Source organism: Dipodomys ordii, unplaced genomic scaffold (genome assembly GCF_000151885.1).
Source record: "Dipodomys ordii isolate 6190 unplaced genomic scaffold, Dord_2.0 Scaffold44, whole genome shotgun sequence".
NCBI classification, from domain to species: Eukaryota; Metazoa; Chordata; class Mammalia; order Rodentia; family Heteromyidae; genus Dipodomys; species Dipodomys ordii.
The window spans coordinates 1,800,807-1,823,909 of record NW_012267260.1 but is presented as its reverse complement, the minus strand read 5'-3'; the positions used below and the strand labels follow the sequence as shown (position 1 = coordinate 1,823,909).

Genomic DNA, 23,103 nt, shown 5'->3' with positions numbered 1-23,103 from the left:
CCCTCCCCTTCCACAGACCCTCCCCTTCCTGGCACTTCTTAATGTTGACTGCATTTCCCCCTCTTGCCCCTCTTCCCCTTGCCCCACCCCCTCTTTTAAGTACCTGCTTCTTGGTGTCTTATTCTCCTGAACTTTGCTTTGCCTTTCTAGGGAAGTACCTATAGAAATCTCCCTTGAACTCACCGTATTTCAGGTAATACATTTGTTAACCTCCTGCGTATCGTCCAACACGTGTACTAAGAATACCTAGTCAGAGGATTTTCAAGTAAAGGTGTTCGTGAGCAAGCCAAAGCAGCCACACTACCATCAGATGAACCGGCCTTCGGGCCCCAAGCGCCTCTGTCCTCAGTGTCAGATCCCAGCTCGTGAGCTCGGCCTGCGCCAAACTTTCCTCTCAAGGACTTCTATCAGAGTGGCTCGGGGCGTTCACGCAACGTTCATGCACTGGCACCATCTCCATGTGCGATCTGGGCCCTGCTTCCACACCCTGGGAGCAAACTGGGGATGCTGGGAGGGGGGGGGACGCGCCAGCCTGCGCTCCCCAAGCAGCCCACACACGGGAGCACAGCCTGGGGAGCACAGCAGGGGGAGCACAGCAGGGGGAGCACAGCAGGGGGAGCACAGCCCACACAGGGAGCACAGCCCACACACGGGAGCACAGCAGGGGGAGCACAGCCCACACACGGGAGCACAGCCCACACACGGGAGCACAGCCCACACACGGGAGCACAGCCCGCAGGGGGAGCACAGCCCACAGGGGGAGCACAGCCTGGGGAGCACAGCAGGGGGAGCACAGCCCGCAGGGGGAGCACAGCCCGCAGGGGGAGCACAGCCCGCGGGGGCAGCACAGCCCGCGGGGGAAGCATAGCTTACGCTCTCATTTCTCCGTGGCTGCGTGTGGGCACTGGATTCCGTGGCGCTGATGAAGGGTGCGGTGTGGGTGCCGGACGCCCGGGCACTGGGGCAGGGCCGCGACACCGGCTCCTGCCACTGGCCACAGCCCCTCGGGACAATAGTTAACAGATGCGAGTCCTACTTGACACCAACGTTCTGCTGCTAAAGCTCAGGTCGGGTCGGAGGCAGCTCTGGCTCTCGGTCCGTAACTCCACTGACCGCCGAGGAAGGCCGAGCTCCAGGAGCGCCATGAAGAACACGGCCGCGGCACGCCAGGCCACACACACACACTACTGACGCCGCGCCGCGCTGAGCAGCTGGGTTAAGTACCAGCACCACAGGCCGTACGTAGGGAGATCTGAATTCAATGTTCACACATTCTAAACTAAGAACTTATTTCTACACATTTTATTCTTTGCTCACAGCTTGCTGTTAGGGTGAGGCTGGCCCGCTTTCCGCCGACGCCGACGCTGCCCCCGTGCAGTCCTCCATGAGACCCCTTCCCTCCCCACCCCGCCTGCAGCTCCACTCTGCAGGGGCTGCGGGTGGTGAAGCCGCGCCGCCCTCCTCGCAGACCCGCTCTGGTCAGGGCTGGAAGGCGGCGCGCGCCACTTTGGAGTTTGTGGTTTTGTTCAGAGCTTTACAGATGAAGTCCCCAGCTTGCATCACCTTGTGCAGATCCACTCCCTGGGGGGAAGGGAAGGAGGGGAGGGGATTGAGACAGGGAGAGAGAGAGGAGACACACAGACACACACACAGAGAAAACAGAGCTTTAAAATTACCAGGAACCAGCCATTTTAAAGTTCATTGTCTGTCATCCCTGCCAGGTGGAGTCCCAGCCTGTGCGCTGGCCGGGGCTGGGCCCCATCCGGCCCCCCCAGGGTCCTCCGGACTCAAAGGTCAACAGCCTCCATCACCCCAGAAGTCCAGGTTTGTTTCCTATCATAGATACGTCAGTATTCGCTGTTTCCAAAAATGCAGACATCTTTATTACGTCTCAGAGCGCTGTTTGCTTTCCAGCGGATCACATTTTGGAGTGATCAAACACTACTCAGTAAAGCGGCATCTCAGGAGGCGCCGTGATGGAAATCGTTCACAGGCGTGTGTGAGGACAGAGGGCTGGACCCCACGCGCACACACGTGTGCACGTGTGCAGGTAATTCACAGAACCGGGAGACTGTGTTCCCTGGTTAGCGGCGTGGACACAGCTGCATCCTGGTGACTATGGAGATGGAGGGGGACAGCCAGCCAGGAGGAGCTGGGGCAGGAGGGCGCGGACGGCCTGACCCCGGCGCCGGGGAGTGTGGAGCCCTTGGGAGGGAGCAGGAGCAGGCGCTGTGCTCAGAACAGCAGGAATCCTAGAAGGAGCTCAGAACTGTGGATGGAAATGCCATCGTCCATGTTTCTGTCTGGTTCTGGAGGAGATATACGCGGCCTCTGCTGGACTCGTGCTAGCACGCTGAGACAGCTCAGACGGCCACACGGAGAACAGATTCAAAGCCACAGCTGGGACCGAAAAGGACTGCACACGCTACGGAAGTCAGCATGGGAGCTCCTCAAGATGCTGACATCAGACCTGCGCTCGCACCCGCTACCCAACAGAGAGAGAGAGTACAGCAAGACAGACCAGAGAGAGAGAGTACAGCAACGCAGACCTACACACGCTCCCACTACCCAACAGACAGAGAGAGTACAGCAACACAGACCAGAGAGAGAGAGTACAGCAACACAGACCAGAGAGAGAGAGTACAGCAACACAGACCTACACACGCTCCTGCTACCCAACAGACAGAGAGAGAGAGTACAGCAACACAGACCTACACACGCTCCCGCTACCCAACAGAGAAAGAGAGAGAGAGTACAGCAACGCACACCCGCGCTGCGGCAGCTCTGTGGCTTGCCATGTTGCCTGACAAAGAAACTGTGTGTGGCGTGTGCTTCTTCCAGTGTGAGCGCGTGGGTGACAGCGCTCGAGGACCAGTGAGAAAAAATTCTGTGCAGGAACAAAGCCACGTGTGTGGCCAGCCCGTGGAGGCCACATCCCCGGGAGATGCAGAAGGGCCTGCGCTTATGTAAGGAAGCAATAACCAACCAGAACATTCTAGAAACTGAACCACTAGTTCTTGGTCGTTGCCTCGGCCTTTAAACTAGAGTGGAGTTGTGGCCTCAGGAAGATCATGGATTAGTAACTAGCTTGGATTCCTGGCTCAATGGTGATTGCTAGGCAGTGTCATAATCCGCCTTGAATTGCAAATGATGAAGCTACTATGCAACACACAAACACACAAACCTCCTAACCAGAGAAGCTAAGCAGTAGCTTTCTGTGTTAGTAGACGACGGTGCGGGTGTGTGGTGCCAATTAAGTCTCGGTAAACGCGCCGAGCATCTGCGTGCTGCTGGCTCTGAGGAGGATGCTCTGCCGTTGCTTTCTGACTGCACAGGAAGGCAGATGAGCAACAAGACTGTGACACAGCCCGGGGGGGGGGGCGTCCAGAGGCAAAATCAGAGACTAGCGGGGCAGCGCGGGGTCGACCAGGGAGAGAAAGGGCCCAGCCCAGGCCCGGGTTCTCCGGGGGAGATGCAGGGAGGTCTGGAAGACCCCTCGGGCTGCTGAGGAAGAACCAGCGGGATTGGGGTCAGGTCCAGAACCTGCTGGAGCTGGATGCCAGACGCGGGGCAGTGTCGCTAAGCAGGTTAGTGTTAGGAGTTGGTTTTGGTAGAGTCACACAGCGCCTGACTCTCCTCTTCCCGTGAGCCCTGCGGGCAGAGTTGGACAGATTGCGGAGCCTCTGAAAGGAGGGAGACGCTCTGGCGTTGGAGCCCTGGGGCTCCGCGTGTGCGGGAGGGCCCACACACACGCCAGAGCGCCGCTGCACGGCCGGCCTGGTCACAGGTGAGACGCAGGCCCAGCGGGAGGCACGGGGGAAGGTCAAGTCAGGTCATTCACGCACGTAACAAAAGCGGTGGCCGACGCGATCTGCACATGACTCCTCAGACCCGAGGGGCGTGGGGCCGAGGGAGGAGGGGCCGCGAGTGAGCTGTGGGTGCGTGGGGCGCGGGACTTACCGTGTGCAGCCCCAGGCCCTCCAGCATGTAGAGCAGGTCCTCGGTGGCCACGTTGCTGGAGGCCCCCGGCGCGTAGGGACAGCCGCCCAGCCCGGACACGGCCGCGTCCACCACGCTCACGCCCATCTGGAAAACAAAGCACAGGCCCAGCGGGCCGCTCACACGTGCGTGCCAGACGTCTGCAGCAGAGGGACGCACGCTCCGCACTCCCTCACAGACCCCATGCCACGGCCGTGCCGGCCAGCCAGCTCCTCTCCTGGACCACAGAGCCGCGACTCAGGCCCCGGTGCGCGAGCAGGCGGACATCGAAGCGCGTGAGCTGACAGAACCAGGACGCCAGGCGGCGAGCTGTGGTTAGGACCATTCACGGCCAGGCCTCACAGCCGCCAGTGCCCAGCTCCACCCGCCAGCCTCTCATCCGCAACCCGAAATAACCCCAGCGCCCCCACTCGAGACCAAGACGCCTCAGAAGACCAGCGATGGGGGCCGGGGTCGGGGGGACTGATGTGTGATCTAACTTTGTAGGCTCAGGTCATCCATTCGATTCACACTTTTGACGGAAACGCCACTTTACACACAGATCCAGGCCACTCTGGAAGCAAAGGTCATTGAAGAGACAGCACAATAGCAGTCACGCCAGCCGTGCCCGCGGGGCTATAAAAACGCTAACAATCTCGGGAAGGATTGTCTATCATCCTTCAACTCCACCTGTCTCTGCGTTCCCCGCCCCATCGTGGATTTTGGATGAACGGCCACAAGATGGCAGTACAGTACAGGACTCCTCCAAGCTCAACTCCAGCCTTCCAGCCCCAGGCAGGGGCAGAGAGGATCCTCGTTTTATAGTTATCACATTTACAATAAGCACACACTCACTGGTGGCACCGGACGCGTGGAACTGCAGCTCAGTATGTCCAATTCAGGCTTGCTGATTCCTCCTTCGACTTGCCTGTCCTTAAGCCAACAACATTCGACACAAAAATCCTGTAGCTGGTGGGACTCACCGTTGGAAACGGAAACGATTCTAGATCGGTGTTCATGTTAGCCAATGAGAAGCAATTGTTCCTGAAGCTTAAAAATCTCTCAAAGGACCAACATCTCCTTGGCTCCTTCTTTTCTTACAGTCCGTGATTCAAGCTATGAATCAAAGCCCTGCTCGCCGCTGGGGTGCTCAGCCGTGCAAACCTCTACCCTACAGAGAGCTACCTGTGCCTGAACCAGAGTGTGGCCACACCGGGGACAGACAAATGGACCACAGGCACACTACGCGCCCTGCAACAGTAATACAGTGCGGCCAGTCACGTGTGCCCACGAGAAGAGAAAATTGGGGCTTCAAAGAATTTGTCTGGAGGAGCACAAGGGTAAACATGGTGCGTACTGTCCAGGATCAAGAGTTAACCGACAGCATCGACTATGTGTCAGGCTGTTGAGCAGGCTTCATATGGATTCTCCATTTAATTTGTAAATATGATGGCAAGACACAGAGGAGGACTTGGAAAGAGAGCGCTGGGAAATCTGAGGAAGACTGGGAAAGAAGAGAGTGCTGGGAAGCCCAAAGAGTCTTTTTTCAAGTCTCACAGATTTCCACTCCACTTAGCAACATTATCAGGAGCATTCAGGGAAGAAATGCTTGGAGTGCACGTGACTGAATTTCTAGGAAGACAGTCGCAGAAAAGAGCCAGAAAGGTTGAGATAGCATTACGGTCAAAAATGGATATTCTTTTATAATTCTTAAAAGAGTCGAAGTTAAGTCTAAGTCAAACGTAGGGGCGGAAAATAGTTAAGAGACTGTGTAAAATGGACTGTATATGACTCAGGTAAATATTTTCACAGAATATATAATGGTTAGGAAAAATAATCTTCAAAAAGTGAGAGGGGGAAAAAAAACAGAAAATGATGTGTGGTAGCATTCACTTGGGTTTCTGGATTTTCTCAGCCCTCTGCGATAACTACACCCCCCCAAGCATTCAGGACAAGTGAACCTTACTAGCAAGTGTGCCCTCCGCTTTCACAGCCATTGTCTTCTTCAGCCAGCACAACATGCCCGGAAGTTTTCTGGCCCATCGCTGGCTCTCATTCACTAGATGCAACGCACGTCCTCTGGACAATTCCTTGCTGCACTGTCTACACCTTCCTGCTTTTGAGTGGGTGCTGTTCCTCCTCCTTCTCCTCTCCAGCAGCCTGACACCTGTGTCTCTAATTGTTCACAGTTACCATAAGTTTAGTGTGTGTGTGTGTGTGTGTGTGTGTGTGCATGAGCATCAGTACTGGGACTGGATCTCAGGGACTTACACTCTCTCTTGGCTTTTTTTGCTCATGGCTGGTGCTCTACTACGTGAGCCATGCCTCCAGTTCTGACTTTTTCATGGTTAATTGCAGACTAGGGTCTCTCAGATTTGCCTGCCTGGGTTGGCTTCAAACCTCCTTGATCCCCAGATTTTCCGCTTCCTGAGTAGCTAGGATTATAGCATGATGTGTATAACAACATTCACATAAACACTTTAAAATGTCCCTCAAATGCTCTACCACGGACTACACTGAAGACACCCACAAATGAATCTATATGCAGTCGTCCTTTTCTGTGCTCATGTGTGTGGCTATGCTCCATAGCGGCCCTCATACGAACTCTCACGTGGAAGAATGGTCCCCACACCGTGCAGCCTCTGAGAGTGCGCAGGCCTGCCTCGTGGGGCTGTTCTGCTCTTGCTCACCACCGCAGCCAAGTGCCAAGCTTTGCACCGGCTCCTCACACCATCACCCCCATCCCGGAGTAATCTGATCAAGGTTTATGGGACAGTTAATAAATGCTCACATGCCCCTGAAAGATATAGCCTTGCCCAACGTATTTTACAGAGGCGAGATACTGCAGGCAACCTAGCTTACTAATGAAAATCAAATCCAACACTTATCACAAAACAAAGTGCTACAACAGTATTATAGCCAGATGGTAAACCGATGGTCGATGATAGATGGAGACAGAAATAATTAGCCATCTTACATATACATATTTCAGAGGTATATAGTATCCACAGTTTATGTAATGATATTTGTAGGTATATATAAATGTTTTATAGTAAATGTTAATTAGCAAGAATGCTACATTTATAATGCTGATTATTAATTAATTATTAATTAATTTTCAACTTGATAGTTCTCTAAACTGGATTCTATATGTATACAAACAACTCATTCCTCTTTACTAGAGAAAATCAAAAAACACTTGTGATTCATAGAAATTGTGGAAATTTGCTCTTAATCTTTATTTGGTCTTTTCACTGGCCACATTTGTAAATGTTCCTGAGGCTGAAAGAGATTTCTCTTTCAGTGGCCTTGGTTTTGTCGGTAGCTCTCCTTTAACTGAGGCTGACCTGGGGACAGTCACCTGACTCTGTTTACCTCGTTTCCCCACTCTTTTAAAACTGTCGAAAGCTGGTTACCAGTGGCTCACACCTGAAACCCAAGCTACCTGTGAGTTTGAGATCTAAGGATCACTGTTCAAAGCCAACCCAGGCAGAACTGTATCTCCAATTACCCAGCAAAAAGTCAAAATTGGAGGCATGGCTCAAGTGGTAGAGAGCATCCTGAGTGAAAAAATAAAGGACACCACCCTGGGTTCAAGCCTGGGCGGGCTGGGGGAGCAACTCTTTACACAGGGCCTTCAACGTTTTATTTTTTAATATATAAAAACAGTTCTTAAAAATAGAAAAAATAGAGTTTCTCGGAATTATCCTAATTACAGCAGCCATGAGCGATAAAGGCTGGAGTATGACGTCTTTCGAAGTCCTGCTATTACACGTGCCAGACCTGGTCCGGTCTCAGCACGGTCTGGCATGGCACGTGGTCTCCTGGGTGGCACGCTGGACTGCGGCTGGTGGCAGTATGGCCTGATCACAGCTTGGCCCAGTATTTACAGGGTGGCGTCGTCTGATGGCGGCACGGTGAAGTTTTGTATTAGTACAGCAGTCTGAATATTTCCTAATGAAGCACAGTGTATTTGTCTTTCAGATATATTTTTCTCCTTAGGGGGAAAAAAAAAAGAACATCTAACAGACGTCTTTCAGACAGATGCATCCGCAGGCTTCTCAAGGAAAGGGCTTTTCTTGTGTATCAGACTTCAAAACGCTCTGTAAGCTCTGGATTCCTCCAAGATCCTCAGTAAACCACCGCGGCCTCCTCCCCGGGTGCAGGTTCGTCTGGTCCACGGCGGGCGCTTTCCCACACGAAATACACCGGCCCCGCTGCTTGGCCCCCTGTCCAAGGGGCAAAGCGTTCCCTATGCTGCGGCTCGGTAGTGCTGTTGTTTATCTTCCCATTTTTGAGCCTGGATTTTTTTTTAACCAGCCATTTCTGCAGGTTAGTAGGATGTTAAATTTCCATGTCAACACTGCTTATGCGTCGTTACAGCAGCAGCAGCGGCAGTTCAGCATTCATCTGACCGAGTCGAGGGAAACGTCTCTGAGGGACACAGAGTGCGACGTCTCGTGGTGAGACGCAACGGGCCGCGTTTCCTCAGGACCGCCGTCCTCCCGCCTCGGCCGCCGAGTCTCCCAAGTCAGCGCTGCCGCCACGGAGCCAGACCCCATCGAAGCGTGGACGCGCCCGGCCCTGCGTGAGCCACGCCGGCGTGCTTCTGAGGCAGCGGAGATTTTTTTTTTCTTTTAGAGAAAATGTTTTTGGAGTCAAAAGAAGAAACATGTGGAATGCATTCCCGGCCCTGGGAGTCTCCAGCTGTGAATGACACATGGAATGACTTTGGAAACAAGAAAGGTGCGTCCTCATGCGCCTTGGAGGTGACGGTCCCACCACCGTGGGCCGCCCCCACCACAAACCATCGGTAAAAGTTCCTCTGCTGCTCGTAGCCATAGGAGGGGGCCGGGGGCCGGAAGGTGGAGGCAGAAATGGAGCATTGAGGAGGAAGAGGAGGAGGTGGAGGAGGAGGAGCAAGAAGAAGAGGAGGAGGAGGAGCAAGAAGAAGAGGAGGAGGAGGAGGAGCAGGAGGAGGAGCAAGAAGAAAGAGGAGGAGGAGGAGCAGAAGGAGAAGCAGGAGGAGGAGGAGGAGGAAGTGGAAGAGGAGGAGGAGGAAGAGGAGCAGGAGGGGGAGAAGGAGGAGGGGGAGGAGGAGGAGCAGAAGAAGCAGGAGGAGGAGGAGGAAGTGGAGGAGGAGGAGGAATAGGAGGAAGTGGAGGAGGAGGAAGAGGAGCAGGAGGAAGAGGAGGAACAGGAGGAGAAGCAGGAGGAGGAAAAGGAGGAGGAGCAGGAGGAGCAAGAAGAAGAGGAGGAGGAGGAGGAGCAGGAGGAGGAGCAGAAGGAGAAGCAGGAGAAGGAGGAAGTGGAAGAGGAGGAGGAGGAAGAGGAGCAGGAGGGGGAGGAGGAGGAGGAAGTACAGGAGCAGGAGGGGGAGGAGGAGGAGGAAGTACAGCCCGGCTGGGTCCCGTCGTGGTGTGGGATCACGGGAAGGCGATGAGCAGCGCTGGCCCCGCCGTGCTCTGCCGGTTCACTGCAGGTGTCTCTTCAAGCGACAGCAAGCCGCTACCAGGCTGGCTCTCTCCGGTTCCTCTGCAGTACATTGATAACCAGGGAGTGGGCTTCTCTTCAGTACACATCTAAATTGCTAAAGCTCTCCGGGGTGGGACAGGATCTGTGTGTTACCTGGGAATCAGGTGTGCCACCCAGCCCGTGCTCGGCGTGGCCGTGTCTCTCCACGCCCGGGCCGCGGTCCATGCACTGCCACTGCCTTGAACTTCCTTTCACAGCATCCGATTTCCTGCAGACTCTCCACGTCCTGCCCAGACGCTCTGCCCTTCAGGAACGCAAGCCTCGGCCTTGACTCGACCCAGGGCATCACTTCTTAGATGCCACGTTCCTGGAGTCATTTTGCCTTCCAATGAAGCTTTACAAAGTTCCTGCACACATACAAAACCTATGGCTTATTCCGTGGGTTCCGGGGCCTGTCATTCAACCATGCAGCCATCATGGAACGTGACACCCATTTGCTCTGTGTGCAGAGTTTCATCACGTGGTTTGCAGATCTCTCCACCCAGTGTCCCGTGTCTGTTCAGGCCTCACGGTGTGAGCATGCCCACGTCTGTTCATGCCTCATGGGTGTGAGCACCCCCACGTCTGTTCACACCTCACGGGTGTGAGCATCCCCACATCTGTTCACACCTCACGGGTGTGAGCACCCCCACGTCTGTTCACACCTCACGGGTGTGAGCACGCCCACGTCTGTTCAGGCCTCACGGGTGTGAGCACGCCCACGTCTGTTCAGGCCTCACGGTGTGAGCACGCCCACGTCTGTTCAGGCCTCACGGGTGTGAGCACGCCCACGTCTGTTCACACCTCACGGGTGTGAGCATCCCATCTGTTCACACCTCACGGGTGTGAGCACCCCCACGTCTGTTCACACCTCACGGGTGTGAGCACGCCCACCTCTGTTCATGACTCACGGGTGTGAGCACGCCCATGTCTGTTCACACCTCACGAGTGTGAGCACGCCCACGTCTGTTCACGACTGACGGGTGTGAGCATGCCCACGTCTGTTCAGGCCTCACGAGTGTGAGCACGCCCACGACTGTTCACACCTCACGGGTGTGAGCATGCCCACCTCTGTTCATGACTCACGGGTGTGAGCACGCCCACGTCTGTTCACACCTCACGGGTGTGAGCACGCCCACGTCTGTTCAGGCCTCACGAGTGTGAGCACGCCCACCTCTGTTCACACCTCACGGGTGTGAGCATGCCCACGTCTGTTCAGGCCTCACGGGTGTGAGCATGCCCACGTCTGTTCAGGCCTCACGGGTGTGAGCACCCCCACGTCTGTTCACACCTCACGGGTGTGAGCACGCCCACGTCTGTTCACACCTCACGGGTGTGAGCACACCCACGTCTGTTCATGACTCACGGGTGTGAGCACGCCCACGTCTGTTCACACCTCACGGGTGTGAGCACACCCACGTCTGTTCAGGCCTCACGGGTGTGAGCACCCCCACGTCTGTTCACGCCTCACGGGTGTGAGCACGCCCACCTCTGTTCACACCTCACGGGTGTGAGCACGCCCACGTCTGTTCACACCTCACGGGTGTGAGCACACCCACGTCTGTTCAGGCCTCACGAGTGTGATCATGCCCACGTCTGTTCACACCTCACGGGTGTGAGCATGCCCACGTCTGTTCACACCTCACGGTGTGAGCACTCAGGCTTCGTTGGCAAGTGGTCTGACGGGATAGTGTCTCATTACTGCTCTGCCTCACTCCAGCTACAGCTAGAACAGAACTGTGGATTTGAACAGGAGCTCAGCTAAAGAAAATGGGGAGAGCTAAATCAGAGATGTGAGTTATAAATCATTTTCCAGAGATTTCCCCGAGTTTACCCTCATTAAGGGCAGATGTGTTGCTCTTTTTGTATCATTAGGTACTATGAACTCACATAATAGTTGACTATTCGGCAAGGAGATCAAGAAGCTAAACACGCACACGCACACACGTACACACACGGACACACGGACACACACATGCACACACACGCGTGCATGCACACACACACTCATCACTGATGTAAGCAATGGAGCGTTTCTGCTGCACCGTGCTGGGACAGCGTCCCTCCCTCCCAGGACCGCCAAGCCCACCGCGAGCGCAGCCACGCGTGGGGTACAGAGTCCTCCTCACTACTGAGGGCAGCACCCACGTGCTGTCAGCGGCAGGGCGTTATGCCAACAGCTCTGATGGACGAGCGTGGTGAGCATGGACGTACAGCCCAGGTACGCCTTGCAGGAACGCTTCCTACCTGTGGCATAGACGTGAATCCGAGTCTGTGAAAGGCAGCGAGAAGCGGACATGGGGACGGCGGGCTGCAGTTTCCATTGCAGAACTGTTCGTAGAGGAATGACCGGGCGCCATCTCCACACACACACCACGAAGAGACTGCCCAAGCAGTTAAATCACCACGGCTCACAGCAGAGGCTGCTCACGGCTCAGATTCACAGAGGAGCAGCACGGAGGAGAGAGGGGAGCTTGGTAATTCACCTACAACCGCAGTCACCATGGGATCTAAGCCGTCTAGACTCCCGCAGCCCTGCTCCTGGCCGAGATGTATCACTGTACAGTTGGCATCCAGAGAAACAAACCAACGCACCAACTTGTCCAAAACAACCGCTGCCATTTATTGCCCTTTGTTGAAGTGCGGCTCTGCCTAGCTGCTTTGTCTCAAGGTCACGAATGATGTCTGGAATACAAAGCGCAGACAGCTTCAGAAGCGAGCATCCGATCGGGAGCTTTATTATTGACTTTATTCTCTGTCCGACTTCTGAACTTAAATGCACAGCCCCTAGGTTTAGGATCTGAAGGTGAATGAACACAACCACGCTGCAGAGAGGAGTTCAGTGGAGGTGAGAAGAGAGGATCCATGAGCGTGCCACAGGAGGGGGGTGAGAGAAGCAGACAGAGCCCCGGGCATGGTCGCGGCACAGGGCCAGCACGGACCAGACTCCGAGCCATCTCACACACGTGTGCCCCCACACACATGAGCATGCACACGCGCGCACACACATGAGCACGCACACATGTGCGTGAGCACGCACATGTGCCCCCACACCCACGCACACCCAGTCACATTAGTACACATGCACATGTGCACACACACCCATGTGCACACACGCATACCCACCCACATGTACATCCACACACGTGTGTGCACACGCATACACACACATGTGTGCTCCTACAGGCACCACAAAGTAGAAACAGCTTCTACGGCCTGTTCACCTTGAAGTCAGATCAAGTTCAAGGATAAGCTAGCTATATACTGTAGTACACGCTTTTGGTTTTATTCTACACATGCACATCCTAATGTACTTACGTAGTGATGAGTAAGGTCATTGGCTGATAGAATTAAAGCGTATTACATATATAATATACATTTCTATATCATAACCTTGGTTGTTTGGTTCTTGATTGTCTGCAAGGTGAGGAGAGGGGATGTGGGAAAGTAAAGGGAGCCAGGAGCAGGGGAGCGTGCAGGGGAGGGGCGCGGCGGGGGGGGGTTCCGCCGGCCGCCGGCTGCCAGTCAGGAAGCTGCGTCACAGCAGCCGGGGCCAGGGAGGGGCGCGGGGTGGACGCAGGTGCGCACTCCTCATTTGCTACCCGGGGAAATAAAACGTCCATTCTGTATTCAAGTGCCATTAAGTTATTTACAGCTAGATCTGGAGGCATCCTATTCATCATCGTGAGGTACAAAGCCAAGTGTCCCCTCTTCCAGGAGCACCAGGGTGAACAGATCAGAATGCTTTCCACATGTCCAGTCTTACTGTCAAGAGAATTTTAGAGGAGTTTTCCGGCTTCCGCGGTGGAGCCAGATGTCAGCCGGTCCCTGGGAGGAAGGGGCTGGACCGCGGGCCTTCCCGCCGGCCGCTCGGCTCGTTTCATCAGCCGGCCCTTCAACGTCCAAAGAACCAAGGCTAAGAACCAAGCCCAGGCCTGATCTTCCACCGTTAAAGAAATCTGCTGACTTGTGTGAACCACTGAAACCCAGCAGGCTTTGTTTTTTTCTTTGCAGTTTTTCTCACGTGGTATTATAATGGTTGCTTGTGTTGGCACAAGCATACACTGTCAAGTTCCAGCCTCTGGTTTCGGAGACATCAGTAGAAAGCATTTCTCTAGCCACATTTTTGTTGTTGTTGCTGTTGTGTGAACAAGCCCTGGCGTGGTACACTGAAGGTTTCCACACAGCCTTGGGCTGAAATGTATCCGATGGATAGTGGCTAAAAGCATTTTCAGAGTGACATATTTCTTTAAACTTTTAATTGATAGATGTGGCTCGGGGAATTCTTGTCCAAAGTCCAAATGTGACTGTAATAGCATACTGTATTCTTTTTCCTTTAACTTTTAAATTTGTCACCACTAGCATAAAAAGTATACTTGAAGTAGACACACAGTTGAAGGCATAATAAAATGACCATACGTCTATTCTCTGCACGGGGTAAGAAAATAGAAAACCACTAATAGTTCAGACTCCCTGTGACCACTTCTTGATATCCCCCCCATTCCCCCCCACCCCGGCCTCCAGTTCTGAAAATAATGTATTGTATTTCTCTGAGAGTATTACAGCTCAAGGAGACTGCGTTTGTCTGGGGTGGGTTGTGGAGATCTGGAGCGTTACCCCAGGCCACCCTCTCTCAAGCTCCCTGGGAGAACCATTCATTCACTCGCTCTTCCCCGGCTGCTATCCATGGAAGAAGGGCTTAGGGCATTCTTCGTGTCTCTTACATGTGTACTTTCTTCTAGCACTTCCTCCGAACTCGTCTTGGTGTTTCTATGTCTGTGCCGTTTGCTGGCGCTCAACGTGATAGTCATGATGGTGTCTGATTTTAGCGATTCCTCTAGTTCTTCGGGCTCTACTCCTTAAAATACAATTCTATTATTATTAAGGTGTTGGGCGGGAGTGTGTGTGACTGTTTCGTACGTCAGGTTAGGCTCTTCTTCACTTTCTCCTTGCTATTCCCCCCCCCTGCAGTGGTGGGCATTCAGCCCGGGTTCTGAAGACGCTGCGCGAGTCCCTGTCGCTGAGCTGCAGCCCTGACCTGTGTATTTTGTTGAGCCCCCACCTCCTACCTGGCGGTACCCGTGAGTGGCTCCACCTGTCGGCGCTGGTTGGCTGCCTGAGGCTTCAGATCTCCCAGGCCTCTCTCACTGATGCTCTTTCCAGCGGATTTCACTAAATATTCCTCCAAAAAGTCTCCTTTTAATCTACCAATTAATTGTGCTAATGGTCTCTGACTATTGGCAGAGTTCCTGTGGGCAACGCTGGCCCTGCCCTGGGGCTCAGCTGCCCTGGGATCCAAGAACGCTTGCTTCTTTCTACTCACCCACTTTCCTTGTTTGCAGGGGAAAGGGGAAAGATTTCCAAGCTCTTTGCACATGAGACAAACCTGGATGTCCACAGTGATCTTTTTATGGACAGAAAATACTAATTTGAATCTTTTAAAAATTGAGGCTATTTACCAATATTGTTCTGCATTATGTGATAGTTGTCTGTGCATAATATTTCCTCCTGATATTTACTTTCACACTTATACTTAAAATCAGTTGTAACTGATTTTGTGTATAGCGTGAAACATAGTTAAGATTTCCTTCTGTCTAGGTGGATATTCAATTGAACTAGTAACATTTGTTTAACAGATCAAGTTTTCCTGCAAATTTATAGTGATTTCTTTTTTTAAAAAAATCATGGGTTTGAATCTCTTTTTCTGCTTCCTACTTTGCCTTTGTGGTCTTTGCATTATTATTATTATTTGATTTATAAAATAAAGTTAGGTTTGTTGTTTGGCTAGTTCTCTAGATTCAAAATTTCTGTTTAGATTGCATTCTCATATGAGTTTTATAATTGACTTGTACAAACACACACACAATTAAAGATTTGGTGAGCTTGGACTGAGTATGTAAATAACTTAAAGGAAACAAGACGATTGTTAAATAGTGGATCTTCTGAGCCAGCAATTTCTTTTAGTGCTCCACTCATTTATTTTTTGAAAGCTATTTTCCACACTAGCTTACTGTTTTCTGTGAACACATCACATTTTTTGGTTAGGCAGATACCTTGTTTCGTTATTATTTCTTCTTGTAACGAATATGTGTTGTCATGGTGGTTAATCCCAAGGTCCAACTGACCGAGAAACACTTCAGGGGTGTTTCTAAGGTGCTTCCAGAAAGACTGAAGAAATGTGGGCGACAACACCTGTACCCCCACGAGGCTGAGGCCCAGGCAGAGTAGTCAGGGGGAAGGAGACAGAGTGAGTGCAAGCATCTGTGATCTCGGAGAATGGCCGTACCTCGCATTCACTACTTATGAAGCCACTGAAGAATTTGCTATCCTCCTTGCCAGACCTCTTTTAAATTATAGATGAAAAGGAAAGCTGAGTAGTCAGAAAATCTGGCTGAGTTTTCTGTGACAGAAAAATGGGAAATCAATGAACAGATGCATGTATATGTGTGGTGCATAGCACTGGGGATAATCAGTCATTCCTCCTTTTAAACACTCGGGGAGGTGTTTTCTTATACTTGTTTCTTGCTGTTGAACTAAACTTGAACCTCTGGACTACAGCAAACTCCTCTTATGCACATTGCTGCATGTGGTTTACGGTCTGAGTTAGAACTTGGCACACCTGTTCACAGGTGAGGGTCGCCGTAGTTTCCGTTCCCTATACTGCTCCTTCCTGATTTGGCAAGCAAGAATGCATTATTCATAAAATTAAATGTTATCTGAAAATGTTTGGCAGTACTGAAATCACCTCCTTCTTTTGCATTCAGTTTGACTCCTTTGTAAAGCATCTGAGTTTGTAAAAAAGAAAAAAATTCCAGACTTCACGAGGTTCTACTTCTGTGTTTCCATTTCTGAATTTTTTTTTACTTGATTTACCAAGCTTTCTTTATTTTAAAGAATCACCTTGAGTAAATGCTGAATTTCTCATCTAAGTTTAGAATTGACTTCTTCATTTCATTCCCATGATTATTTAAATTCCCTTGAGAAGGCTGATAATTTTTAAACCTAGATTTTTTCAACCATTTTGAAATCTTTGGATTTATCTGTTGAAATTATGAATGACTGACAGAGATGTGTTGAAAAACATGAATGACAAATATCTAATGCATATATTTATAAAACACACTGTAATGCAAAGCTTTATGCATCCTGTCTCATAAAGAAGCATGAAAAGTTATTCCCAGTCCTCCTAGTGATTGTCCACACCCAACATGAGCCTCAAGATAGTGCACTAGAAATTCTGCCTCCTCCCCCTCTCCCTAGCAAGTACAGAACTGGGAATCAGAGACTGCTGGCTGGCTAATGACAGGAAATTTGGAAAAGTCTCCTTGAGAACCTCATAAACAAATCACAGGAATAAGGATTTGCCAGTTGGTGGCATTTTAATATGCTTTAGTAAGAGTCTATATAAAAATGAATGCTTTCATGTGAAAATTAGGTTAATAACTTGGTCTTTCTAAGAGAAAAGAGTAAGCACATGGAAAATGTTATGGGAAAAAGCTAATAGTCTGCTCAGGAGAAGAGAGTAAAAGCACATGGTATTTCTTCATGAGAAATGTAAATACTGCCAGCCCGCTGGTCTCCGCACTCCTAATTAACATGCGGCGCTGGTCTCCGCACTCCTAATTAGCATGCGGCATTGGATCCCGTGTGTTCCCCTCTGCTCTCAGAAGTTATGAAGCCTCCCGCCACGGCAATGCGGAGGCGTGGCATTCCGCAGATTAAGCCATTTGTTCACTGGCCTTTGGCTTAGGGACCTGGGGAACAGGAAGGAAAGCGAGGCTCCATCTTTACATAAAACTGGAGGCGAGCAGGCTGGTTGCTACGTTACCCCCATTTTTAAGATGTGTGCTTGGCCACGCCACTTCTTTGTTCCTCTGCCCTTGAGTGGCTATAAAGATCCCACGCCGAAGTCTCTGCGCTAATACAATTTCTTGTATGAAATCACACCTGACAATTATGGATCTTTGACTTCCACACAATCATCTCCAATCCCCTAAGTCATATGCCTAGATAACTTTTTCTTAAAAGCACCAGTAGAACCTGGAGACCAGGAAGATCCCTCCGCTTGTGTGATTCGCATGTGCTTTCGGGGCCAGAGTTGGGGCGCTCCTTCCAGAACTCACTTGCTTCCTACTACCCTTGCCAAGGCTCCACCATTCCTTGTCTTCTTGCCTTAATATTAGCTTCCAGTTGGAGCCCTGTGCGCGGCTCTCCACCCCCAACTAAAGCGAGCGATATCCACTCCCCATCCAGCACCAACCTTACGAGAGACACTTCAAAGATTCCAGGGAAAAAAGAAACCACGCAGGGTGGAAGGGAGGGAAGGCGTGGGCTTCCTGGTCCAGGGCTCTGTGCTCACCACCTGACTTAGGGAACTGCAGCCCTCTGGACAACTCCTTCATGACAACCTCACAGGTACACTTGTACCAAGACAGGAGGCGTGGCCACGGCTTCCCGAAGCCCAAGCTAGCGCTGTCCTGGATGAATCTGATCTGTCTCTGATTTCCACTCGGAGGAGTGGGTGACGAGAAATGGTCTCGGGTGGTTGTCCGCCAGCAGTTGTAGCAGCAGCAGCAGCAACAAGACAACCAAGTTCAGTTTTAGACAAGGAGAAGAACGTTTGGGGTGAAACTCTCAGAGCTTGGAGAGGTATCAGAGAAAAGGAACTAACATTCATTTTAAAATCATATTCCCCAAATGCTAATTCTATTCTTTGAAACAGGCACAACTTAGAATAGCACTGAGTTCAGCTCCTACACCTCCCGGCTTTCCAGAGGTCATCCTTGTCTCACACAATGAGACACACTTGAGTTCTTTTGTGGAAAAAAAAGAACATGGTGTGTGTCACAGTGAGTTGGGTAACATCAGGGAAACATCTTAAGCGAAATAGTGTACTTCTCACCGTGCTACGCACCGCATGACATGCCCAGTGACCAAGCATTCGTGCCAACACCCACAGTGCACTTACTCCACAAAATCCCAGCACCGCCCATCTACTACACTGCGTCGTGAGAGCGGAAACGACAGGCTTTCCTCCTCCTAGAGGAACACTTAACAAGAAGAGTCTCAAACGTTACCAAAGAAGACTAGCAGTCCCAAGGGACAGCCATTCCCTAAAAGCAGTGGTTACCAGCGGCTCTTTAGCGTCTCTCATACTTTAGCACGGTGTTCAATTCTTGATAAAGCAGCATGCATTACCTATGTTATATATAAATACATCTCATGGTATGTCAGTATTATATGAAACACGCATGTATATGTGATATATAAACACACACAGCTGTTCTCCCGCTAAAGGCCCCACACGTCCACGCCGCAGCGAGGGCCGGCTGGCGGCGGGCGCGTGCCCACCTGCAGGGCGGTGAGGATGTTGGCCAGCGCCTGTCCATAGGTGTCGTGGCAGTGGACGGCGAGCGCCCCGGGCGGGATCTCCTTCTCGATGCTCTCCAGCATCCGCCGCATGCTCCCCGGGGTCCCCACCCCTGTCGTGTCTCCCAGAGAGATCTGGTAGCAGCCCATGGCGTACAGCCTCTTCGATACCTGTAGGGACAGGGGCAGAAGGAGAGGCTCCAGGCTCCGCTCCTCCGGAGGGAGTGCTCACAACCAAGATGAATTTGCCCCGGAACACTTACACTGGCACTTTCTAGTGTTTTCCCTGGCTTGTTGGATCCTAAATAGCAAAACAAAACTTCCCAATTATTACCATTCTGCTTTTCTAACATTTTGTGTTTGCCTTAGAGCCATATCTATTTAATATGCACTTCCCTGTTCGGCTACAAAGTCCTAAGCCACCATCCCAATTAGGAGGGGCATATACTTAGTGACACTTCAATGGCTCAAAAGTATTACAGATTTTCTTAACTCCATGTAGACATAAAATTTACTCTAGCTATGGTACTAGAGGTCAAACAACACCCAGAGCCATTACAGCGCGGCTGCTGCTCATTATTTCTGACCTTTTTTTCTAGATCGTAAGTGGCAGGATTTGCATTGCAAGTTCTCATCAAAAGAAGCAAGTTCCCTAAGTGAACTCAACGGGAATTCACATGAAGACACGTCACCTGGACAGACGCGGGACTTGCTGGACAGACGCGGGACTTGCTGGGGCATGCTATCAGAAAGTTCCAGGTTGGTCATGTGATGTTGGGCAGAATATTAATTTTTTAAGCCTCAATCCCTAATCTGAAGAATGCAGACAACAAAATATCTTCCTTTGGTAACCCTTCATTCCACACACACACACACACTTTCCAAATGAGACATGCTATTGTTAATGGCACAGTTGAGGATTAAATGGAAGTATGTGATTTCTGGCACACAGCACTCCTCCATCCCTCCGGCCTGCTCTCCCCAGTGTCTGGGCGGGGCTCAGCTACCTGGCTCTGAGGAGGAATGGCCTATGGATACCAACATTCCCTGTGCTGGGAGGGGCTGGGCAGACGTCCTCTGCACTGAGGAACCCCAAGTGTCAACCAGAGTAAGAATTCTGACACACGTGTACAGGATCCTCTGAGCATGGCGCATGACCTAGACAGGTCAAACAGGGAAAGCTTATGTGGTAATCTGAGGTAAAGTAAACTTGGAAGGGGTCAGAAGAAATGGTCTCAGAAGAATGTTCTAGAAAGACTACCAACCTTAAAGCTGATGGAATATGAAAAGCAAAGGACGTGCTAGGGCAGGGAAAGTTGAACGGATATGGCAATGTGAAGTTAAAACATCGGAAGATCATACTCCGGAAGCAAGCTCACATCCCAGAATAACCACAGGGGCCGGACAGGAAGTGAGGTCACACCTCATAACCATGGTGGAACCATGGCCCTGGGGTAGAGTACCTGCACATCGAGCATGAGGTTGAGTTCAAACCCCGGTGTTAATAAATAGCAGCAGCACCTGACCTCCCAGCTATGACAAAAAGAATAGGAGGATCACAGTCCAAACTGTCCCACACCAAAGAATAGCACAGCAACAAGAGGGGGAGGCTTGGCTCAAGTGGTAGAGCACGTGCCTGGTGAGCATGAGGCCCTGAGTTCAAACCCCACTGCCCCTGAGAGAGAGTGAGAGCCAGGGAGGGAGAAAGAGAGGATGCGGAGGAGGAGGATGCGGAGGATGAGGAGGAGGAGAAGGAGGGGGATGAGGATGAGGAGGATGAGGATGAGGAGGATGAGGAGGATGAGGAGGATGAAATCAATCTGCTGAGAAAATCGACAGCAACTCTCCCAAGTTCCAATGGGTACACAGAAGAGGAATGGCCTTAGCTGCCTGACGGGTTTAACAGAGTAAATGTGAGTTTTCTAGCTACATCTTCACTGCTAAGGGTTGTGTTATTTAATCCATGAGAACCTGCAACCTTAACAAGGGGTTTGTGCCTGCAAATGTGTTTCCAGGACCCTCAGGGCGTTGCGCAGTCTAGACGTTGTCTTTCATCAGCGTGAGTGACTGACGCTCAAGGACAGGCCACACACAGCGGTAAGCAAATTCTCCGTGACTGCGCTCTACCGCGGAGACATCGTCCTGCAGCCTACCAGCGCGCGGCCCACAGTGCGGCGTGGGGAGGCCAGCGCGGCCCACAGTGCGGCGTGGGGAGGCCAGCGCGGCCCACACTGCGGCGTGGGGAGGCCAGCGCGCGGCCAGTGGAGCTGTGAGCTGTGTGCACGCTGCCCTTGCACTTGCATGGAAAGGGAAAGCGTTCACTACACTACGTCACGGAAACACAAAGCAGAGGTCTGCCTTCCTCCCATCTTTAGCATCCCATGAACAACCAAGGGGCTTGACCACTACTTAGTTCTGAGACAAGACAGCCAGCTTTCGAGTCCTTGGTGCTCACGTGACTCACTAAACAGAGGCAATGAACAGAAAAGAAAATACCAACATCCACTTTGGAAAAGAATGCGTGCTTTTACCATGAACCTCAATGGCTGGAGGCAAATCTTACTTCGGTCACTTTCTGTGGCAGGACGCTTCCTTCGTAAGGACAGCCCAGGGCACAAGACACATACCTGAATGAACACAGAATCACGTCAGCACACGTGGCATGGGTCCGCCATCTCCTCTCTGTGATAGGAGGAAGAGCTGGAGAGGCGGCCGGGAGACTGGCTCTAGCCTCTCCTCTCATTACTGTCTTATGCTTAGACCAAACAAAGGTTATGCAGGGTATTTTCAGTTGACTCATCTTTCCTTCTTTCTTACAACTACAATTTGATATGTGTTGTCATCTGATGACAGATGACACAAAATCAGTTACTTACCATGTAGGGCTGTGGATACCACAATGACCTACAATGTTTCGAACCCAACCGAATATATGTTTGTATTAAAATAATTACATAATTCAACTTGTCTCTATCCAGGTCTTTATTTAGATAATTATGTAATTCAACTTCTAAATATTCAGGTCTAGAATGCTATGTTGACACTAGGTTTCCCTTTGAACTGTTATCTGGATTTTCTTTTTCTTTCTGTCGATCCTGGGGCTTGAACTCAGGGCCTTGCCGCTGTCCCTGAGCATTTTTGCTCAAGGCTAGCACTCTGCTCTACCACTTGAGCCACAGCTCCATTTCTGGCTTTTAGGTGGTAAATTGGACTCAGGGACTTTCCAGCCTGGGCTGGCTTTGAACAGTGATCCTCAGATCTCAGCTTCCTGAGGATTACAGGAGTGAGCCACCAGCACCTGGCTATCGGGATGTTTTGATAGCACTGGATGTGGAGCTAGTTTTTAATCACTCCCAAACCCTAGAACGGAGCCCGGCTTTGACTCTCATCTTATTTCTCCATCATGGCTTACATAAATCATCTTAAGCAGAAGAATGTCTGATGTTCCAAATAAAGCTTTCCATCAGCCATTCACTCTGAAATAAAATGCCAAGCCTTTCCTGCAGGCACACCAGGACAGGGCCGTTTGAGCTCATGTCAGCTCATCACCAATCCCGCCCGATTAAACTCCCCTTGGATAGTTGTACAACACTTGGTATTAAAATAACGCCTCGTGTGTCCGATGCTGAGGGCCAGTGAGCCACAGGAGGCTGGGTGTGGTCCTTCCGGCTCGAGCATGCCAGCGTGGCCTAGCGAGGGCCTGTACTGGATGTGGGGAGGATGCGCAGAGGCTTAGGAGGTAAGGTCGTGAAAAGACGGAATCGTTTTCCAGAAATACCATCTTCGGGAACTACGGCTTGCTTTTCTGCCCTCACCGACGGACTACCTGATTGGAATCCTTAGATTTCTGCTTCTGGAAATGCTCCATCGTGGACTGATTTCAATTAAATGGGCTGGGCCCAGGCACGGCCTGCTCATAAAGGCACTGGATGATCACACGGGCAAAGTCCCCAAGAAGATCATCACCGGGCCGGCAGAGCAGACGCCTGCTGACCCCAAACTCAGCCGGCCAGTCATCTGCCCACGCGCCTCAGCTGTTGCTCCCTAGTGAAGCTGCATTTCCTTAGTGGGTCTTCAGGAGAGATTTGCAAAGCGTTCTTTCCTTGTAAAATGACTTGATTTTGCACAGAATAATCTTCTCTTAGTCACCAAATTTACGTATTCACCACTGTCACCCATCTTTTTCTCAGAACTCCAGATTGCACGGTTTTGATCCCCCATCTAAGGAGGGGCCCCACGTCC

At 51.4% G+C, this 23,103-nt stretch overlaps 1 protein-coding gene across 1 annotated transcript in view; it reads right to left on the bottom strand.

Moving 5' to 3' along the window:
- Nucleotides 1-1,467: 1,467 nt before the first annotated feature.
- Nucleotides 1,468-23,103, bottom strand: part of Hmgcll1 (3-hydroxymethyl-3-methylglutaryl-CoA lyase-like 1) — a 36,777-nt gene continuing 15,141 nt past the window's right edge. The window contains exons 7-10 of the mRNA XM_013019057.1: nt 21,425-21,488; nt 18,844-19,032; nt 3,961-4,086; nt 1,468-1,581 (exon numbers count right to left, since the gene is read on the bottom strand). Of these exons, the coding sequence (XP_012874511.1) occupies nt 1,480-1,581; nt 3,961-4,086; nt 18,844-19,032; nt 21,425-21,488 (481 nt within the window). The 3' untranslated portion in view covers nt 1,468-1,479. The remainder of the gene's footprint in view (nt 1,582-3,960; nt 4,087-18,843; nt 19,033-21,424; nt 21,489-23,103) is intronic.